Here is a 16,822-nt window from a genome sequence, read left to right on the forward strand (position 1 = left end):
GATTGTATCAGATCCTCCTGTTTATTGACGCATAATATTAAATCTCCATGAGTTCATTCCTGTCAGATTTTTTGTCATGGTTCTTTCACAGATCATTCTCGAAGGAAACTGGGAAGATTTTTTATTTTATTTAAGTTAAGTTTAAGTTTTAAGTTTTGTGGTGTTTAAAAGACTATCTGCATGTCACACGAGGTGACATTGATTGACCTGCCCTTTCTATTCCTTCTGCACACACTAAAGTAGAAATACTACACACATTGAAAGCACACAAAGTTTATCACAACACCATCTGTGTGAGACTGAACATGAGGTTATCAGAGAAGCGCCCGTTTGAATTATGTTTCGTGCAGAACATTTGTGTGCTTATTGTTTATGCTTTTGTGTGATGGGAGGCAGACATGCTCCAAGAACACACACACGCGCGCACACGCACACACACACACATTCTTCTGTCGCTCCGCCTTCACTTTTTCCCGTCGTCCTTTGCGACACGTCCTTTATAAGCGCACCGCTCGCTCTTGCTCGCTCTCATTCTCTGCTCGTCTGGAAGGTGAATATGCGTTTCTTTGTTTTCCTCTGCGGCTGTTGGCCTTTTTTCGGGGCTTGTCTGTCGATGAGAAGCTGCTGATACATGTTTAGGATTGTGATGTATTTGTTTGTCCCGCTGTCGTTTCGGGTCAAATGATTCATTCGGTGGGATTTGATGCTAGCAGAGTTAGCAGCGTTAGCTAGGCCTCAGCCACGTGTTGAGCTGCTCATGAGCCGCCCTGATGGGACCAGATCAGATCTTTCCCCCATGGATATATGATGAAATAAATGTTGGTAGGGACATCTGAGTTCATGTGAAGAAATGCCAACATTTCTGATTACATGGGACAGTTAATCACTTTTCATTCCAGGGCTGTGCTAGCTCGTAAGATAGCTGTGAGGCTACGGGCTGCATGAGGCTCAGTTACTGATGAGAGCTTCATATTGTTACACTTTTGTTTTTTTTTGTTTTTTTAAATACATGTCTACAGTGAAGTTAAGTGTGGTTCTGATCTCTACCTGCAGGCCTGACAACAGGACTTCTTCTGCAGAATGGAGGTGGACGCCACATGGTGAGGAAGTAGAAATGGAGTAACAAAGTTGACTTCAGTTGGTTTAACTCCATCACAGTTTCTGGACTAAAATGCCTTTCTTCTCCTCAGGTTCACAAAGATGTGTCCAGTTTCTGAGACTCGGTCAACACAAAACTGGTAATTGCAGCTCTTTGTCAGCCGTTACATGTAATGGGAAGTCACTGATGATTTTAAATATAAGAGTAGTGGACAGAAGTGGTTTCTGAGACGTTTTGCACTGAGACTTCTCTCCTGACATGGTGCTCCCTGGCTCTGATCTCACAGTATTAGTGCTAAAGTGTGCTCTCGTTTACAGGAATGCCACCTGAACGGAGCTGAGGAGGTAAGATTCATCTGCTCACTGTGGCGGTTGTTGGATTCATGCTTCTCTGAGTTGTTCCTTTTGCTTTGGCATGTTCACACTTTGGTAGCTGGAGAAATTCTTTGGCTTAGATCAGTGGAAGTCTAACACATCAGTAGAACTCCAAAGTTCTCAACAGTATAAATATAAAGTGTTTCTACAGCAAAAATCCTGTTAAGCACAGGTAACTTTCCCAGACAGTAAGAAGGAACACCAGGCAAGGAGCTATTAAATTACTGCACAATTTGTTTCATGGGCCCTTGGTTGAAGCCATACAACCAGAGAAGCATCAATCTGACCATCTTTCATATGACCCTTGTGCTGCTGTGATGACATTTATTTGCTACTCTTGACAAAATGGATGACGATACTCGCAACCACCATTTTTGCATTATCTGAGGCACTGAGTTGTTTACATCTATGTTCCTGAGACTACTGGTTTGACTGAGCCTCTGTCTTTGTCTGCAGGTGTGGTCATGTTGACCGAATCAACATTTCTAAATGGTGAGGAAACAAACTTATTTGGCCTGTATGCTGTAAGGCAAACTGTGAATGATGATTTTTGTTTAAAACAATGGGAATCTCTCTGAAAAAGAGTGAAAGATAACAGTTTTCCTGATGCAGTGCTGCTTAAGAAACACGTGCATCATAACTATGTATTTGGTTTTAATGTCTGGTGTCTTGACTTGCAGGTTGCTCCCGGTATTCATGGCTGTGGTTTGAATACTCTTGTTCAAGCAGCAGGTGAGTTTGTCCATTGCAGGTTAACCTGTTGAAAACCAAACCGGTCTGATGCTGTGATGATCGCATAGTTCAGCTGATAACTGTGACGAAGAAATATGTCTTTCGCTCCTAGCTGATGTGTCAGTCTTTAATTTCAAATGAGGCCACTTGATTTTTACTGAAGTGATTTAAGTTTTCATCTTTCCTTTTCAGAGATGAGGGCGTCTGTCTGCAAAAATCAAAGGTGAGTTTAAAGCCTGAGATCATGTGAGCTTGTGGTTAGACTTGACATGATGATGATCGCATAGTTCAGCAGATTACACAGTGAAGAATATTTATTGTCTTTCGCTCCTAGCTGATGTGTCAGTCTTTAATTTCAAATGAGGCCACTTGATTTTTACCGAAGTGATTTAAGTTTTCATCTTTCCTTTTCAGAGATGAGGGCGTCTGTCTGCAAAAATCAAAGGTGAGTTTAAAGCCTGAGATCATGTGAGCTTGTAGTTAGACTTGACATGATGATCGCATAGTTCAGCAGATTACACAGTGAAGAATATTTATTGTCTTTCGCTCCTAGCTGATGTGTCAGCTGTATTTCATACTAAGAATAAAACAATTTAAAGCATGGCACTAACTTCTCTTTTCTCACAGACATGAAGCCTTGGCTGGTGGACTCTTCAGCCTTGTGGGTCAGTATCGGGTCCACTTTAGCACTTTATATGAAAATAATTCAGATGTGATGAGTTTGAATCAGGTCGCTGATCCAGTTGAGGAAATAAGTCACTTTATTCTGATCTGTTAATTATGGAATGGTTTACTCCACTTTCAGTTTTTACAGCAACTTATGACATTATTCTAATTTTGCAGGATGTCAGGGCTTTAGCGTGATCTGCTCAAGAGCTCACAAACAGGGGGTGAGTATGAGTCAACATTTCTTGCTTCTCCGACCCGATGGACTGGATTTGAGACCTTAAAATTTAACATTGCTGATTAGATTCGGAAGAAATTTTAAAGTTGCTGAAAATTGGAGACTGGAACCAATTACTTGAATGCCACCTCCATCTGGGTCTGAAGAGTAGCATTATTTGGGATTGTCTTTAGTGATCCCAGTAGTCTGGCCTGTATGATGACCAACTAAGGACTGACTGCAAATAATGGAGTCAATTAGCTCTAACTGATCAGGACAGTTTAGATATTACTGCCATGTTTCATGTTCCCATTCATCGTAACCCCTCTGTCATCTTCAGGTTCTGGTCTCACCCTGATGGAGTCTGAACAGCCACTGCAACATCAAGAGGTGAGAGGGCCGACAGTCAGACTAAACTGTTTTCATGGGTACAGTGATGTCCTAACAAATGTCTGACCTGAACTTCAATGTGGACAAAATCCATTACTGAGTAACCTGGTGAACGAAGTCTTCATAAACTAGTCACTGATTTGTAATAAGGTTATTTCTCTCTGGTCTACAGGGAAGAGCTGCAGCTCCCTCACCTTGGTAAGCACTGCTCATTTTTCTTTCAGTGAAACTCAGAGGCACAGACCACTACCTGTGATGAAAAGATTCTGCCAAATGATATTTCTTGATTATAACCCTTACCGTTCCATTTTTGTCTGAGGCCATGTGGTCATCAATTATGTCCGTTAAACTCCTGTTGCTGGGTTTGTTTTAATGTGTGGTTTTGTTTTTGCCCCCCTCAGGAATTTGGATGAGGCACTCACTGGGTTTTGCTTCCTGTTGTGTTTGGATGATGGAGTTGTTGCTGGTTGGCATCTCAAACTTCCCCATTCCCCTGAGATCAGCCTCAGTGACTTTATCAACTGTTGTACAAAGAAAAAGCACTCCGTTAAAGTGGGTTTTTGTTTTTTTGATAGCTGCCATCTGTACTTGTTCACATCCTTATGGCAATAAATTCAAAGATATTATAGCTTTGTGTTCCTGCTGATGTTGCTCAACAAACAGCTGGCTGTGACGTGCCAAGAATATAACCAAAGATCTGATTAAGAGTTAAAAACGCTTAAACTTGTTTACAGCCATTACCTGTCCACATTTTCTTAATCTCTTAAAGAAACATTTTTGAGAAGTTAATGAGGCTTAAATTTATTTCAAGACAGAGCATAGCTTTAGTCCAAAAAGTGACAGTTTTGGGGAAAAAACATTTTTTTTCCAACACTGCGTCATGGCAGAGGCTCTGCCATCAGTCGGTGGGAGCGTATGTAGTTATCAAAAACAATGAACAGTAATGTTAGACTAGAGCAAAAGTGGCAAGTAAGGTGAGCATCAATAGACATGAAGTGGAGTAAAAAGGACAATGTCTTTCAAATGTAGTGAAGTAAAAGTATCCCCCAAAATACTCAAAAGCTGTACTTAAGTGCAGTACTCAAGTAAATGTACTTCATTACTGTCCACTCCTGCTGATTGGTGGGCTTGGCTGGCAGGAGAGCTGCTTTACTCTCACTTTGACAGGTGAACACCGTTGACTGCTCGAACTGGACTTTTTTTTTTTTTTTTTTTTAATCTTTAATTTAATAGCAGTCCAACACTCGCCAGAGTACTTTAAGCCCTGGATGACATACTCCTGCCTGCTGGCCTGCAGAGGTCCATACTCCTGCCTGTAGTGCAGACCAGGGTGCTGTGTGGAGCCTGGATACATACCATGAGCGACCCAAAGTTATCGGGCTGCGGTCCATCGTGTGATTGTACACATTTAGTTTCTTCTGTGTCCGAACTGAGATCGGGATTCATTGTTTTCCTGTAGCCCAGGTTAACTGCGCTCCCTCTGCCTGCGTCACTTCCGCCTTAGCTTTTTCAGATGCGGAAGTAAAATATTCTCACAAAACGACTTCACATATTTTGAAGAAAAAAGTTACTATATTTTCTAACTATTGATTCAATATGTCTTTAACCTGTACAAACCTGTCATTTAATGTCGGTTAGCTTGCTAACGGCTTCCGTTGAACACTTCCGGGTGTCTCCATAGTAACCATGGTAACTATGTGCTTTCAACGTCACAAAGCTATGAATTCTGGGTAGCGCCAACGGAGACGTTACTAAAATCCGGTTAAAATTAAAATTTGTGGGAGTTGATTGAAAATCGAAATGACCTTACGGGACCCAGCCGTCACGGAGGCCGGAGGTGAAGCTGCTTGAAGCCCGAAAGACTCCGAGAGGGCTAACATCGAGCCTGGGCTGCTCCGCCAGCTGACGGCCACTTCATTTTGACTTCCGGGGTGCGCTTTGACGGCGGCTCCATGTGGTTTACTCTGCAAGTAAAGACATCCCGGCGCCTCTTCCACCTTTACTGAATTTTACCGAATAAGGTGGACGACAGCGTAATTTATTACCTACTGCCGGGCCTAGCGGGGCCGGAGGAGGGCGGCCGGAGTGAAGTCACCGCCTGTACGCGCCGCGCTTAGCCGTAAGATAAGCGCTCCTCCGCTGCCATTGACAGCAGGGCGGGGGGAGGAAATACCCCCACACGGCTCAGACCGGGTCCAGATAAATGGGAGACCGAAACCAGGACGCGTTTCTCAGTCTCGTATCGACCGCATCGGAGCAGCTTTCTCCCCGATGAATGTGCGGTGGTTCCTGCCTCTGCTCGGGGCTCTGTCTGCAGAGGCCGATTTCTTCCAGTTCGACAGCATCTCCAATGCTTCCACTTACTATTTTAATTATTTTTATTGCAATATCTGGGAGGGGGAGTGTCAGCCCAACCAGGACGATGCCACACAGCAAGGTAGGAGAAGCATTATAAATGCTTTTGCAAAGAAAGCTGGCACATCATAAGCTAATACATACCACCAGCCATGCTTGCCAGGCTATAATGCATGCAATAGTGCCATCTATAACATTGTTGTTATCCTGCTCTGTTATAAGGCTCATTTATTGCATTGATGTCTGTGTGAGCAGTTCCTACCAGGAACCTTTGGGCAGGTTTTCCTCATGACTACATCAGCCTGCTGCATCAGTGGTACTGTAGCCTGGGCCAGTGCTGTGAGTCTGGAGACTGCAGGATAACAAACAACATCACAGGTATCAGCTCCAGTTTGGAGGTGGAAACTGTTCCAGTGAGCCTGCATATGTAGATGCTGGTTGTGGATTGTTTTATTTACTTTCTGTTTTGTGAAATACACAATTCTCGAGTCACATACTCACACCTGTGACAGAGAGCCATCTGTTTTATAAAATATAATCCCTCTGTGTGTTTCTTCACCTGCGATGCCATATATGTTGTGTTATACTTTTCCTGTCGCCTTGTTTCGCTCTTTTTAAAGATTTACAGTTCATCACCTTTTGTTTCGCCAAACATTAGTGATTTTTATGACATTGTCTTCTTAGCACTCACTGACCAGATGTGCAATGTTTTCAGCAACGCTAAACATTTTCATAAAATGTTGAATGCAACCTCACTCGATGTTCATATCCATAGGTTTTTATCATATATTCACTCAGTAACAGCTCATGTCAGTTTAAGAGACATCCTGGGAAGAGTAATACATATTTTATTATTTTGGCTATATTTAGATTTAGAATCTGAATTTGACTCAGAGGAGAACTGCTGGTTGGCTTCAGTGAGGTGTATAGAGATGCTTATAAGTGAAGTGACTAAAAACCAGCCCATGGTACTCTTGAGGAGGGCCATCAGGGTGCTTTGCTTTCTAGTGGGGTTGCTGCACTTTCACCAGTAAGTGAACAGAAAGGTCAAACACAGCTCTAAGCTGTTTAATTAATGAAGTATTTACTTATTGCGATAACATCACTGTCAGTGGCTTCAGTTGAAAATAATAGTAGACAACCATAGCTTGGCCCCAGTAAAGAAAAACATTATTTTTAATGCTTTAGCAGCAGAAATAATAAGGCTTGTATGGAGCAGTATGGAGCAGAGCACTGAATCATTTCTTAGATTGTACTTTATCTGTCACCGTCATTCAGAAGCTTGATCTGTATTCTGTTTGCACTGTGCAGGTCTGGCAAGGGACCTTCAGACAAAGCTCCACGGGCAGCACTTGGCCCAGTCTGTGCTCCTGAAAGCCATCCAGGGCTTTATCAACAACCCGGAATCCAACAAGCCTCTCACCCTCTCCTTCCACGGTTGGTCCGGCACCGGCAAGAACTTTGTGGCCCGGATCATTGCTGATAACCTATATCGTGACGGGGTGAAGAGCGAGTGTGTCCGTCTGTTCATTGCCCCATTCCACTTCCCACATGCCAGACTGGTGGACACGTACAAGGTGAAGCATACAGAGCCTACTTGGCACAGAGTCAGCTCTGCGCCAGGGACACACTGGTGGAGGAGTTCTCAGGAGCTCCATGTTCTCACTTACACATTTCGTCAGAGTTTTGTAATTCAGTGTATGAAAGATAAAGATCACAGTTTGGACGGATGCTTCAAATCAGACATCGATCCTACAAATGCTAACAAGCATTGCTTTTTGGAACATGGCATTTTTCCAAACAGGACATAAGGGCAAATTTGTCCCGTCTAAACACAAAATGACACAATGACTGCATTAGATTTCAAAATTATGTTGACACAGTATTATTACATAAATTACAGGAGTATAGTAGACATGACTTTTATTCTGATTCTAGCACAAGCAACAGAATTTGTAAATGTGGGCTCCAATAAAGATTAATAATTAAAATAGAAAAATTCTTTGAACTGACAGTGGAAGTTTATCTTTGACCTAATTTAAAAGTAAAGAAAAAAACCACACACACACGCAAACACACAAACACAGTCTCCGATTCTTTTGTATATTTAGAGATTTTAATGAGTCCAGATGCTTTTTTTTTTTGAAGATTTTTGTCTTCCTCTTTGTACCCAGGGTCAGCTGCGAGAAGCCATTCGAGACATGGTGTTGCGATGTCCTCAGACTCTGTTCATCTTCGACGAGGCTGAGAAGCTTCACCCAGGCCTCATCGATGCCATCAAGCCCTACATGGATCACTACGACAACGTTGATGGGGTTAGCTACCGCAGAGCCATCTTCCTGTTCCTCAGGTTGGTCCATTATTTCAGGCGTGTTGGGTCAGAGACCACTTGGAGCGTACTGCACCTCTGGCACTTTTGACAGTTCATCTGTCATGAATGATTTCTCCTCCTCTGCCTCCATCTGCTCTCTATAGATTTTTCATGTCATGTCCAATTTCAGCAGACAGATAATCGGTTTGGTTAAACATAGAAGTGTATTTTTCACTACAGTTGTCACTATGGTGAAAAAAAATCACATTTTAATTACTATTATTATTATTATTATTATTATTATTGGGCATTTAACTACATTTAACTTAAATTAGTATTTGCGTTTAGAGAAAATACATTTGTGTCACAATCACCTCGTGTCACACACAAGCAAAAAAACAGATCTTTTGTCCAGGAATAATCTATATTGATCAAAATATATTAAAAACTCTCCTTCCACTACATTGGACATCATGGCTTTATCGTGCCTGCTTTCTTCATAGTAATATTGGTGGTGCGACAATCAACGACGTAGCGCTGGACTTCTGGCACTCTGGACAAAACCGAGAGGATATTGGTATGGAAGACCTGGAGCATCGCCTGCGAACCGAAACTATGGAATCTCAAGGTATGCCGCAGAGATTTTGTATGCAGTGTTTCCATGAATGGTGGGTGCGGACAGGGTACTGATGACGTTTTTCCGGTTCCTCTCTCTCAGGTGGGTTTGCGCAGAGTGAGCTGATGTCCGGTCACCTGATCGACTTCTTTGTACCCTTCTTGCCTCTGGAGTACCGTCACGTCAAGCTCTGTGCTCGAGACGCCTATGCAGCCCGAGGCCTGGAAATAGATGAAGCCACTCTGGACGAGGTGGCCAAAGCGATGCTTTATGTCCCTAAAGAGGAAAGACTGTTCTCAGCCCAGGGATGCAAGTCCATACCGCAGAGGATCAACTTCTTTCTCCCGTAAAAGGAGAGGCAGACGGAGTGCGAGACCTTGAGGAGGTGTGAGATTGATTTACCAGCCTATCTGCATATGGAGCCACAGCGAGTGTGTGTCTTCAGCTCTGCACTACATACTCTCCTCGCCCCCTCCCCCCACCCCCACAGATACAACATGTGTCTGTCCAGGTCCATTGGAGACGGCCAGGCAGTCAGGCAAGTCCAGCATGAAGAAGGGATAGTAGAGTGGCTCACCAGCAGATGCCTTTAGTGTCGCCGGAAACATGTTCATTCCAGACAGTCATCATGTGCAGTGTGGCTGCCGATCTTTACCTGCCTGGTTTGAATCCTCACAGTGTCAAGATAAAGAAGAGAAGGCAGTATTAGTGGTTTGTGCGGTGTATGTCCTAGAAGAATACTGATAGACAATTTGTCATGTCACATTATTTATGTCTGTTCACCTTGGCCAAAGTCACAAAGTCAAGATTTGTTTAATTTGTTTGTTTTTTTATGTTTAGATATAGTCATATTTAATGTGTTAGTATTTAGATATTGTGCTTGTTTTAGCACCGATTAGTCATTGACATCATTTGTGCCATATTTTAAAATATTAATGTACCCAATTATTTATGTGGACTTAGTGTTTCAGTAACACATAACTTAGCTTCTCATTACCACTTATTGGCATTGAAGTGTGAACAGTATGGAGTACAACGATATAGCAGCAAACAACGCTGATGCAAATGCTACTTGAAATTGTTACTGTGTGGGACCAGTGTTCAACACCTATTGGAGAAGCTGCTTTTCTGTGCAATTGTGTTCAGCAATAACGCCTTTTAATAAGTCATTTTTGATCTCAATGATTTTACAAGCCTGATAAATGTTTTCTCATCATAATTTCTTCTTTGATGTAATTTTACTTTGTTTCTTTATGAGCTTCTTTTATCTCTCGCAGACACTCACACAGGTCTGAGTTGGTCTGCATTAGAGATTTTGTTCTCTGAAGCTTAAAAGGGTCACGTCACAAGAAGAGAAGAATGTGGACAAAAAATGTTTTCTCCAGATTCTTTTAAGATAATAAACACCCACAATAAACCAACAACAGCTGGTTTTATTTAATGCAACAACACGAGCAGATTCATTTGTCAGAAGTCTCAGTTATGTATTTGTCTGAGTGGTGCCTGCTGTTTTCCTTTTCATGATTAATAAAAGCACCTCATTGCAGATTTATCATAAACTTCATACACTTCATACAACTTCAACTACATAAATTAAGAGCTGAGTAATACTAAATTAATTTTTTAAAACCTTCAAGATATTAAGGTTTACCATGTAATAAATTGAATAACTTCACATTTTCAATGTTGGTAAAAAGAAAGTAACTTTAAACATCTATATTGCTTTATGTATAATTGGTAGTTCAAGTCTCCATCTAAAGTTATCCAAAATTGTTCTTTATTAAACCACAATACATACACTGTATTACAAAAATGAAGGGAAGACTTTCAAATTTGTGAAACCTTTTATTTATTTATGTTTTTCAAGTCATAGTGATTTTTTTCTTATTACTACACGTAAGGTCTGTGTTACAAGGGATGTTTATTACACCCAGGCACGTGCTTTTGTGTTTTTAAAATAAAAGCAATATTGTCAGAACCATGTAGTCAGTTCTTAACGATATATGTGAAGACAGTGTCAAGTAATTCACTTGCAGCAACATCCAAAAGTGAATTCAAGAAGGTGTAATCTAAAAATTTTGATCCTGCATACTGAAGTGAAATGCAAAAGAAGCACTAGACATAATTTAAATTAGTTATAATCTACATATTCATTTTAAAGTCTTATATTTTAGTAGTTCCTTCTCCACTCTGAAATCCTGCTTGTTATTTCAGGTCATTAAGGTACGTGTGATATTCAGTAATAAAGCTGTCCTTTCTTGTGTGTTCTCTGAATAAAGGTTTAAATTTTAAACGGTGTGTGAAACAGTGAAGAAACTGAACTTGTCCTTGTATAAAAAGGTTTCTGTATTCATGTTTAAAAGACTCTGACATGTCTGTTATTATCTGTTATCTGTTATATCCATCTTATTAAATCTGTTTATTGTGACTCTTCATCACCACCACTCAGTGGGCGTGTCTCAAGCCAATGCGTGGTCTGCTCCCATTGGCCACGGGGAGAGTTCCTGCGGATTTCCTCCACGGTGATTGGTCAAGCGCCGAAACGCTTCCTGATTGAGGTCCGGGGCCGGCGTCCAATCAGATTCAGACATCTGTTCCGAGCCGAGAGGCGAGAGGCGGCGGCGTCTCGGCGCTTCGCCCCCCCGATCCGCCCCCCTCCCGTCCCGTCCGGTCACCGTCGGACGGTCTGGACCGACACACAGCCGCCGACATCCGTTCATCCGGTCAGTCTTCGTGTTTCGCTCGCTCCAGGTCAGGTCGGTACCATGACGGCCCTGTCGCTGCTCTTGGTGGCCGTGTCGGCGGCGGCGGCTCTGGCCGAGCCCGCCGTGTTTTACCGGGAGCAGTTTGAAGACGGCGGTGAGCTCCCCTTTTTAAAAAAAACACACACAATGATGGCTTTTTTATCGTCTGACTGTGTTTTCTGGGCTTTCTTTATGCTGTGCTGTGTATCAGTGTGGAGCAGACGGTGTTGCAGGAATTCCTTTGTTGCATGGACATTTAATTTTTTATGATGTTTCCATTGTACCGTCATTTCTCCGATCTGGTGTCTGCAGACACAGATGGAGATGAACCGATCTGCATCACTGCCTTTCAGCTTTGACCCCTCCATCCTTTCTTCTTCTTCCCCTCCTCTTCACCCCCCCACCCCCAGCCATCATCAATGCCCCCCCCTCCTGCTGCACATCTCTGGCCTTGGTCATTCACTGCCCCCCGCCCCCCCCCCCCCCCCCCCCTGCACATCTCTGGCTTTGGTCATTCACTGCCCCCCCCCCCCTGCACATCTCTGGCTTTGGTCATTCACTGCCCCCCCCCACCCTCCTGCACATCTCTGGCCTTGGTCATTCACTGCCCCCCCCACCTCCTTCATTAGCTGCAGACTCAGTGGGAATGCTGAGGATGAGCTCCAGCTCCACATTCCCACTTCACCTGCCCGAACATGCCAGTAATTGTAGTTTGGCAGCTTGCGAGTCCTTTTTCAGCTGTGATTAACCGAAAAACGTGTCCGTGCAGATGCTTGGATGAGTCACTGGGTGGAATCCAAGCACAAGTCTGACTATGGCAAGTTCGTGCTGACGGCGGGGAAGTTCTACGGAGATGCAGAGAAAGACAAAGGTGAGTGGAAAGGTCAACTCTTATCCTTATACTCTGAGACTTAAACTGCCCTGCCATCTGTTGGTTCTGACTTTTCAATGGGATTTGCATCTGATTTGATTAGAAGTGAATTTGCATGATATTCCAAGCAACTAAAGCCCAATTTTAAATTCAATAAAATAAGAGATGGGCTCGGATGACACTGAACCACTGGGATTCTGAAAATGTGCCAATAGCCCGGGGAAATTTCCAAGGGTTCAGTTAGTGTCTCAGAGCTGCTCCATTATTCACTGTGCAGTGTTTGTCTCCACATGACATCAGGACAACAACATGTCTCTCTGTTGTCAGTCTTAAGACGAGACCTCGGACTAGTCTTCAACGTTTGACAGAAACAACATGGATGATGTAGACACATTGCAGTAACGGTGTTTCTGCTGCAGGTCTGCAGACGAGCCAGGATGCCCGCTTCTATGCCTTGTCAACTCGTTTTGATGACTTCAGCAACCAGGGCCAACCTCTAGTCATACAGTTCACTGTGAAACATGAGCAGAGCATTGACTGTGGTGGCGGCTATATCAAACTGTTCCCCTCTGATCTTAACCAGGAGGACATGCATGGAGACTCTGTCTATAACATCATGTTTGGTAAGTCCGGACCGTTCCATCTGTTAGACGCACTTTTCTTCATCAGCACAAGCCTTCTATTAGACCATTTTATGTTTTCATTAGGTTTCAGCAGTGAATTTACTGTCACCCACACACAGATGTGTATTATCGGTTTTTTTTATACATTTTAAAGCATTACTTTTTCTGTTTGCTCAGTTTATGTTGCTAACTGAAGGACTGAGAAACGTGTGTTAGCTTGTTCTCTGTGGGTTTGTTCAGGTCCTGATATTTGTGGCCCTGGCACAAAGAAAGTTCACGTTATCTTCAACTACAAAGGCAAGAACCATCTGATCAACAAGGACATCAGATGCAAGGTGAGACATCAAATGTCAAAATATTTTCTCATTCCCATTGCCTGAATGAATTGGCCCTTTCATTGTTGCTATTGTCCTTTGACATCTTAAAAGGGTTAGGGTTTAGGGTTTATGCTCGTGTTTCCTTTCTGCCCTGCAGGATGATGAGTACACACACTTGTACACGCTGATCGTCAACCCTGACAACACTTACGAGGTCAAGATTGACAATAAGAAGGTTGAGTCTGGTAATCTGGAGGAAGACTGGGACTTCCTGCCTCCCAAAAAAATTAAGGATCCTGAAGCCAAAAAGCCAGAAGACTGGGACGACAGGGAAAAGATTCCTGACCCTGACGATAAGAAACCAGAGGTCAGTCTATAGTCCTTTTTTTTTTTTTTTTCTTGAAATGCTTTTGATTAGTGTTACGTGTTTATAACTTTTATTTTTTTTGTGTGTGTATGCAGGATTGGGACAAACCTGAGAACATCCCAGATCCTGATGCTAAGAAACCTGATGATTGGGACGATGAGATGGATGGAGAATGGGAGCCACCTATGGTCACCAACCCTGATTACAAGGTGAACAGCTAATAGTCCTCTTTTATACGCACACACTAGTCAGTGAGTTATACCACTTAATTAACTCTTCATTTGCTATCAGTATACTCTATTTACCTTTTTTAAGATTAGTTTGACGTGATAAGCAGTAAGGTGTCCTTTTTTGCATTCTTCTTGTCCCAAATTTTGCGATTATTGCCTCATTGACGAAGTCTATCCTGTCATGACAGAAACACTTTAATCCTCAGATTTACTCTTGCTTCTCCTCTGACACTGAATATATTTGTCCATTTGTTGTCCACAGGGTGAGTGGAAGCCCAGAGAAATCAGCAACCCTGCCTACAAGGGCAAGTGGATCCACCCTGAGATTGACAACCCAGAGTACACAGCTGATTCAGAGATCTATAAATACGACAGCATTGGTGTGATTGGACTCGACTTGTGGCAGGTTAGCAGATACTGAATCTGACTCTTGTTTATCACTTAATAAAAATTCCATTTGTGAAATCACCAAAATAAATCAACCTAGTAAGATGACTTTTGGTTTAATCATATATGCTTGTGTTGAGTTACTTCATATGAAGGAAAATGAAGATGCTATGGAAGGAACATTCTTGGTAAATTGTAGCTTCTCTTTTATTTGTTTACATGAAGTAAAACTGTTTCTGACTTTTCACTTAGGTCAAGTCTGGTACCATCTTTGACAACTTCCTGGTCACCAATGACCCCAACCTGGCAGAGGAAGTTGGCAACGACACATGGGGTAAAACTAAGGTAAGCCCAAAACTAGTTTTCAAATTACATGTAGCAAAATGTCCTGTTTATAGAACTTTAGAAAGCCAATGTTTTGTGGTTATTTCATTAAATGAAGTGTGACTATTGATCATTTTTTTTATTTTACTTTTTCCAGGATGCAGAAAAGAAGATGAAGGAAGCCCAAGAGGAGGAGGAGAGAAAGAAACGTGAGGAGGAGGACAAAAAGAGGAGAGAAGAGGCGAAGGAGGAAGATGAGGAAGAGGAGAAAGATGAGGAGGAGGAAGAGGATGAAGAGGAGGAGGGGGAAGAACCAGAGGAGGAGGAAGAGGAGGAGGATGAGGAGGGCACAGACTCTAAATTGAAAGATGAGTTATAAACTTTGCGCAGGAACTGAGAAGAAAAGAACCTGACTCCTTGAGTCAGTGAGCCATTGGAGCAAGGCTGGTGACGAAGATGATAGACCCTCATGACTGAACCCTGGGGTGGGACTGGGTGGGATGGGGTTTTTTTCATTTGTTTACAAAGCAAGGAAACAGGCGAAAAGGGTACTTCTGTTTCCACATGCTATTATTATTATTGTTATGAAATGAGGAACAATAATGGAAAAGAAAAAGATGTCAGAAAAATCTACAGCTAAATTGTTTCACATTTGTATCTGGAAATATACAAATGGTCATTTCTGTTTTATAAAAATCTGGATCTTAATGAAGTGTAATGTGATGACATGAAAGGTTATAATTGGTATGTGAATCATACCATGTAGGTTTTGTTTACTTTTTTTCTCTTGGTCTATTTCATGTCTTTGTATTTTTGTTAACTTTTTTGTAGTCAGTCCAATTATGCTGTTTCAAGACCTCTTCACGTTGGTGTCAAGGGATTCATCATAGTTAGTCATTGTGAGGGCTACTCTGCCTTCTCTTATTCAAAGCTATCCTTATTCAGACAATAGTTCACAGCTTGAGGACAAGAGTTCAAAAGCACTAACACTATTGGTTTGACAACCTGTAAAAAAAAACAAACAACAAAACTGTGGTCCACATTACGGGGTGCTTTAAGATGAAATCCCTGGCATAGTTTTGTACTGTAAAGTTAACACTTTTTCACTTCAGTGCATATACTGAAGTATTGTGTCTGAAAACTGTTCTCAAACTCAGATGTACATAAAGAGCACACCAGTAGCAGGAAATCATATGTTCCTTTGGTACGTGTCTAACTTATGGTTTATTCATCGGTGTACACAACCAGTCCCCATTTCTGACGCCAGCGTGTCTGCACTGCTGTATCCCAACAAACTGTCACAGTCTGAGCGATGATCCTTTTGTAAAGATACATTTTGTACTAATGGTAGTAACTGAAGTGGGAAGATTTTCATGTTGCTGTGTGGAAACAAACAAAAAGCAAAACAAAGACAGGTGATCTGTCCAATAAAACAGCTGGAAGAAAAAGAACACATGCCTCTCAATTTTACATCTCTTACTGTCTTATTACTGTACTGCCTGTCATTTCGTCAGGTTTTATTTTGATTGGCTAAATCTTAATGAACATACTCCTGTAGTGAATGTTATGTGTTTCTTCAGTGGCATTTATTGTATTTTCAAAATGTTTTACTTTACATTTCAGTTTCAAACGTAAATTGCTAAAATTCCTAACAAACTAAGATTTCTGCAAATTAAAATACGAATACATTAAACAATACATCTGTATCTATAGTGGTTAATATTGGCTGCACCATAACAAATTACTATAATAGCAGTAAAAAAAAGTTATAAGTAAGGAGTCTTTTTGTATAATTAAATACTTTGAAGACTTGTAATGGAGGATTTATCCATTTTTGTCATTGGACATACGTGTCATGCCTTAAGTAATTTGGAGGGGTTGTATTAATATATAATTTATATTTGGGGATTATACCATACAAATACAAACCTAGACATGCTTGGGGTTTTATAAATTGTATTAAACTGCTATCTATAAACTGTAACGTGTGTTTTATTACATTTTCCATGAAGAGTATTTAACTGAATTACATCCAATGTTTGCTGGAGACATAAAAACTACATGAAAAAAAGTAAACAACACAAAACACTTAAATTTACCAGGTTTTAGTTTACTGCAAACTCAATATCTCTACAATAATAATAATAATAATAAACTTGCTAATTCCTTTGCCAGGATTTTATTTCTGAGAGTGATGTG

General features: G+C 41.6%; 2 protein-coding genes, 2 long non-coding RNA genes and 9 other non-coding genes across 14 annotated transcripts; 12 read left to right on the top strand and 1 right to left on the bottom strand.

The window, feature by feature from the left end:
- Positions 1–520: 520 nt before the first annotated feature.
- LOC115042561 (uncharacterized) lies at positions 521–4,106 on the top strand. Its single transcript, XR_003840684.1, has 13 exons — positions 521–550; positions 1,054–1,100; positions 1,191–1,238; positions 1,417–1,443; positions 1,930–1,965; positions 2,154–2,205; positions 2,398–2,428; positions 2,620–2,650; positions 2,833–2,870; positions 3,049–3,095; positions 3,429–3,478; positions 3,651–3,676; positions 3,880–4,106. It is a non-coding gene; the product is annotated as an uncharacterized LOC115042561 (long non-coding RNA).
- Positions 794–875, top strand: LOC115042670 (small nucleolar RNA SNORD74). The gene has a single exon (XR_003840707.1). It is a non-coding gene; the product is annotated as a small nucleolar RNA SNORD74 (small nucleolar RNA).
- LOC115042667 (small nucleolar RNA SNORD75) lies at positions 1,278–1,346 on the top strand. Its single transcript, XR_003840704.1, has one exon. It is a non-coding gene; the product is annotated as a small nucleolar RNA SNORD75 (small nucleolar RNA).
- Positions 2,006–2,087, top strand: LOC115042661 (small nucleolar RNA SNORD79). The gene has a single exon (XR_003840698.1). It is a non-coding gene; the product is annotated as a small nucleolar RNA SNORD79 (small nucleolar RNA).
- LOC115042664 (small nucleolar RNA snR60/Z15/Z230/Z193/J17) lies at positions 2,251–2,329 on the top strand. Its single transcript, XR_003840701.1, has one exon. It is a non-coding gene; the product is annotated as a small nucleolar RNA snR60/Z15/Z230/Z193/J17 (small nucleolar RNA).
- Positions 2,470–2,551, top strand: LOC115042662 (small nucleolar RNA snR60/Z15/Z230/Z193/J17). Its single transcript, XR_003840699.1, has one exon. It is a non-coding gene; the product is annotated as a small nucleolar RNA snR60/Z15/Z230/Z193/J17 (small nucleolar RNA).
- LOC115042663 (small nucleolar RNA snR60/Z15/Z230/Z193/J17) lies at positions 2,687–2,770 on the top strand. Its single transcript, XR_003840700.1, has one exon. It is a non-coding gene; the product is annotated as a small nucleolar RNA snR60/Z15/Z230/Z193/J17 (small nucleolar RNA).
- On the bottom strand, positions 2,883–5,044 carry LOC115042562 (uncharacterized). The gene is made up of 3 exons (XR_003840685.1): positions 4,835–5,044; positions 3,779–3,999; positions 2,883–3,463 (listed from the first exon to the last, which is right to left on the bottom strand). It is a non-coding gene; the product is annotated as an uncharacterized LOC115042562 (long non-coding RNA).
- On the top strand, positions 3,300–3,361 carry LOC115042671 (small nucleolar RNA SNORD44). Its single transcript, XR_003840708.1, has one exon. It is a non-coding gene; the product is annotated as a small nucleolar RNA SNORD44 (small nucleolar RNA).
- Positions 3,517–3,582, top strand: LOC115042666 (small nucleolar RNA SNORD78). The gene has a single exon (XR_003840703.1). It is a non-coding gene; the product is annotated as a small nucleolar RNA SNORD78 (small nucleolar RNA).
- On the top strand, positions 3,726–3,800 carry LOC115042669 (small nucleolar RNA SNORD47). Its single transcript, XR_003840706.1, has one exon. It is a non-coding gene; the product is annotated as a small nucleolar RNA SNORD47 (small nucleolar RNA).
- Positions 5,045–5,185: 141 nt separating the features above from the next.
- On the top strand, positions 5,186–11,008 carry tor3a (torsin family 3, member A). 2 transcript variants are annotated; one of them, XM_029500858.1, is made up of 7 exons: positions 5,186–5,915; positions 6,089–6,211; positions 7,145–7,410; positions 8,008–8,183; positions 8,648–8,772; positions 8,863–9,145; positions 9,251–11,008. In XM_029500858.1, the coding sequence occupies exons 1-6, from the start codon at positions 5,750–5,752 to the stop codon at positions 9,108–9,110; spliced, it is 1,104 nt and encodes a 367-aa protein (XP_029356718.1). In that variant the 5' UTR covers positions 5,186–5,749; the 3' UTR covers positions 9,111–9,145; positions 9,251–11,008. The 2 variants fall into 2 exon arrangements, with proteins under 2 accessions (XP_029356718.1, XP_029356717.1); XM_029500857.1 differs by having other exon boundaries at positions 8,863–11,008.
- A 366-nt stretch (positions 11,009–11,374) lies between these two features.
- Positions 11,375–16,074, top strand: LOC115041848 (calreticulin-like). The gene is made up of 9 exons (XM_029499689.1): positions 11,375–11,619; positions 12,274–12,375; positions 12,795–12,998; positions 13,239–13,333; positions 13,473–13,682; positions 13,778–13,891; positions 14,175–14,318; positions 14,552–14,644; positions 14,781–16,074. The coding sequence occupies exons 1-9, from the start codon at positions 11,526–11,528 to the stop codon at positions 15,000–15,002; spliced, it is 1,278 nt and encodes a 425-aa protein (XP_029355549.1). The 5' UTR covers positions 11,375–11,525; the 3' UTR covers positions 15,003–16,074.
- The last annotated feature ends 748 nt before the right edge of the window (positions 16,075–16,822 follow it).

This window comes from Echeneis naucrates, chromosome 4 (genome assembly GCF_900963305.1).
Source record: "Echeneis naucrates chromosome 4, fEcheNa1.1, whole genome shotgun sequence".
In the NCBI taxonomy this organism is placed as follows: domain Eukaryota; kingdom Metazoa; phylum Chordata; class Actinopteri; order Carangiformes; family Echeneidae; genus Echeneis; species Echeneis naucrates.

What these genes read in the sequence shown, in the direction of transcription:
- tor3a (XM_029500857.1), top strand. Translation starts at nt 5,750, where the DNA reads ATGAATGTGCGGTGGTTCCTGCCTCTGCTCGGGGCTCTGTCTGCAGAG. An exon ending in GATAACAAACAACATCACAG is followed by an intron (nt 6,212 to 7,144) that starts GTATCAGCTCCA and finishes TGCACTGTGCAG; the next exon opens with GTCTGGCAAGGGACCTTCAG. An exon ending in CGAAACTATGGAATCTCAAG is followed by an intron (nt 8,773 to 8,862) that starts GTATGCCGCAGA and finishes CCTCTCTCTCAG; the next exon opens with GTGGGTTTGCGCAGAGTGAG.
- LOC115041848 (XM_029499689.1), top strand. Translation starts at nt 11,526, where the DNA reads ATGACGGCCCTGTCGCTGCTCTTGGTGGCCGTGTCGGCGGCGGCGGCT. An exon ending in CTGACGATAAGAAACCAGAG is followed by an intron (nt 13,683 to 13,777) that starts GTCAGTCTATAG and finishes GTGTGTATGCAG; the next exon opens with GATTGGGACAAACCTGAGAA. An exon ending in TTGGACTCGACTTGTGGCAG is followed by an intron (nt 14,319 to 14,551) that starts GTTAGCAGATAC and finishes CTTTTCACTTAG; the next exon opens with GTCAAGTCTGGTACCATCTT.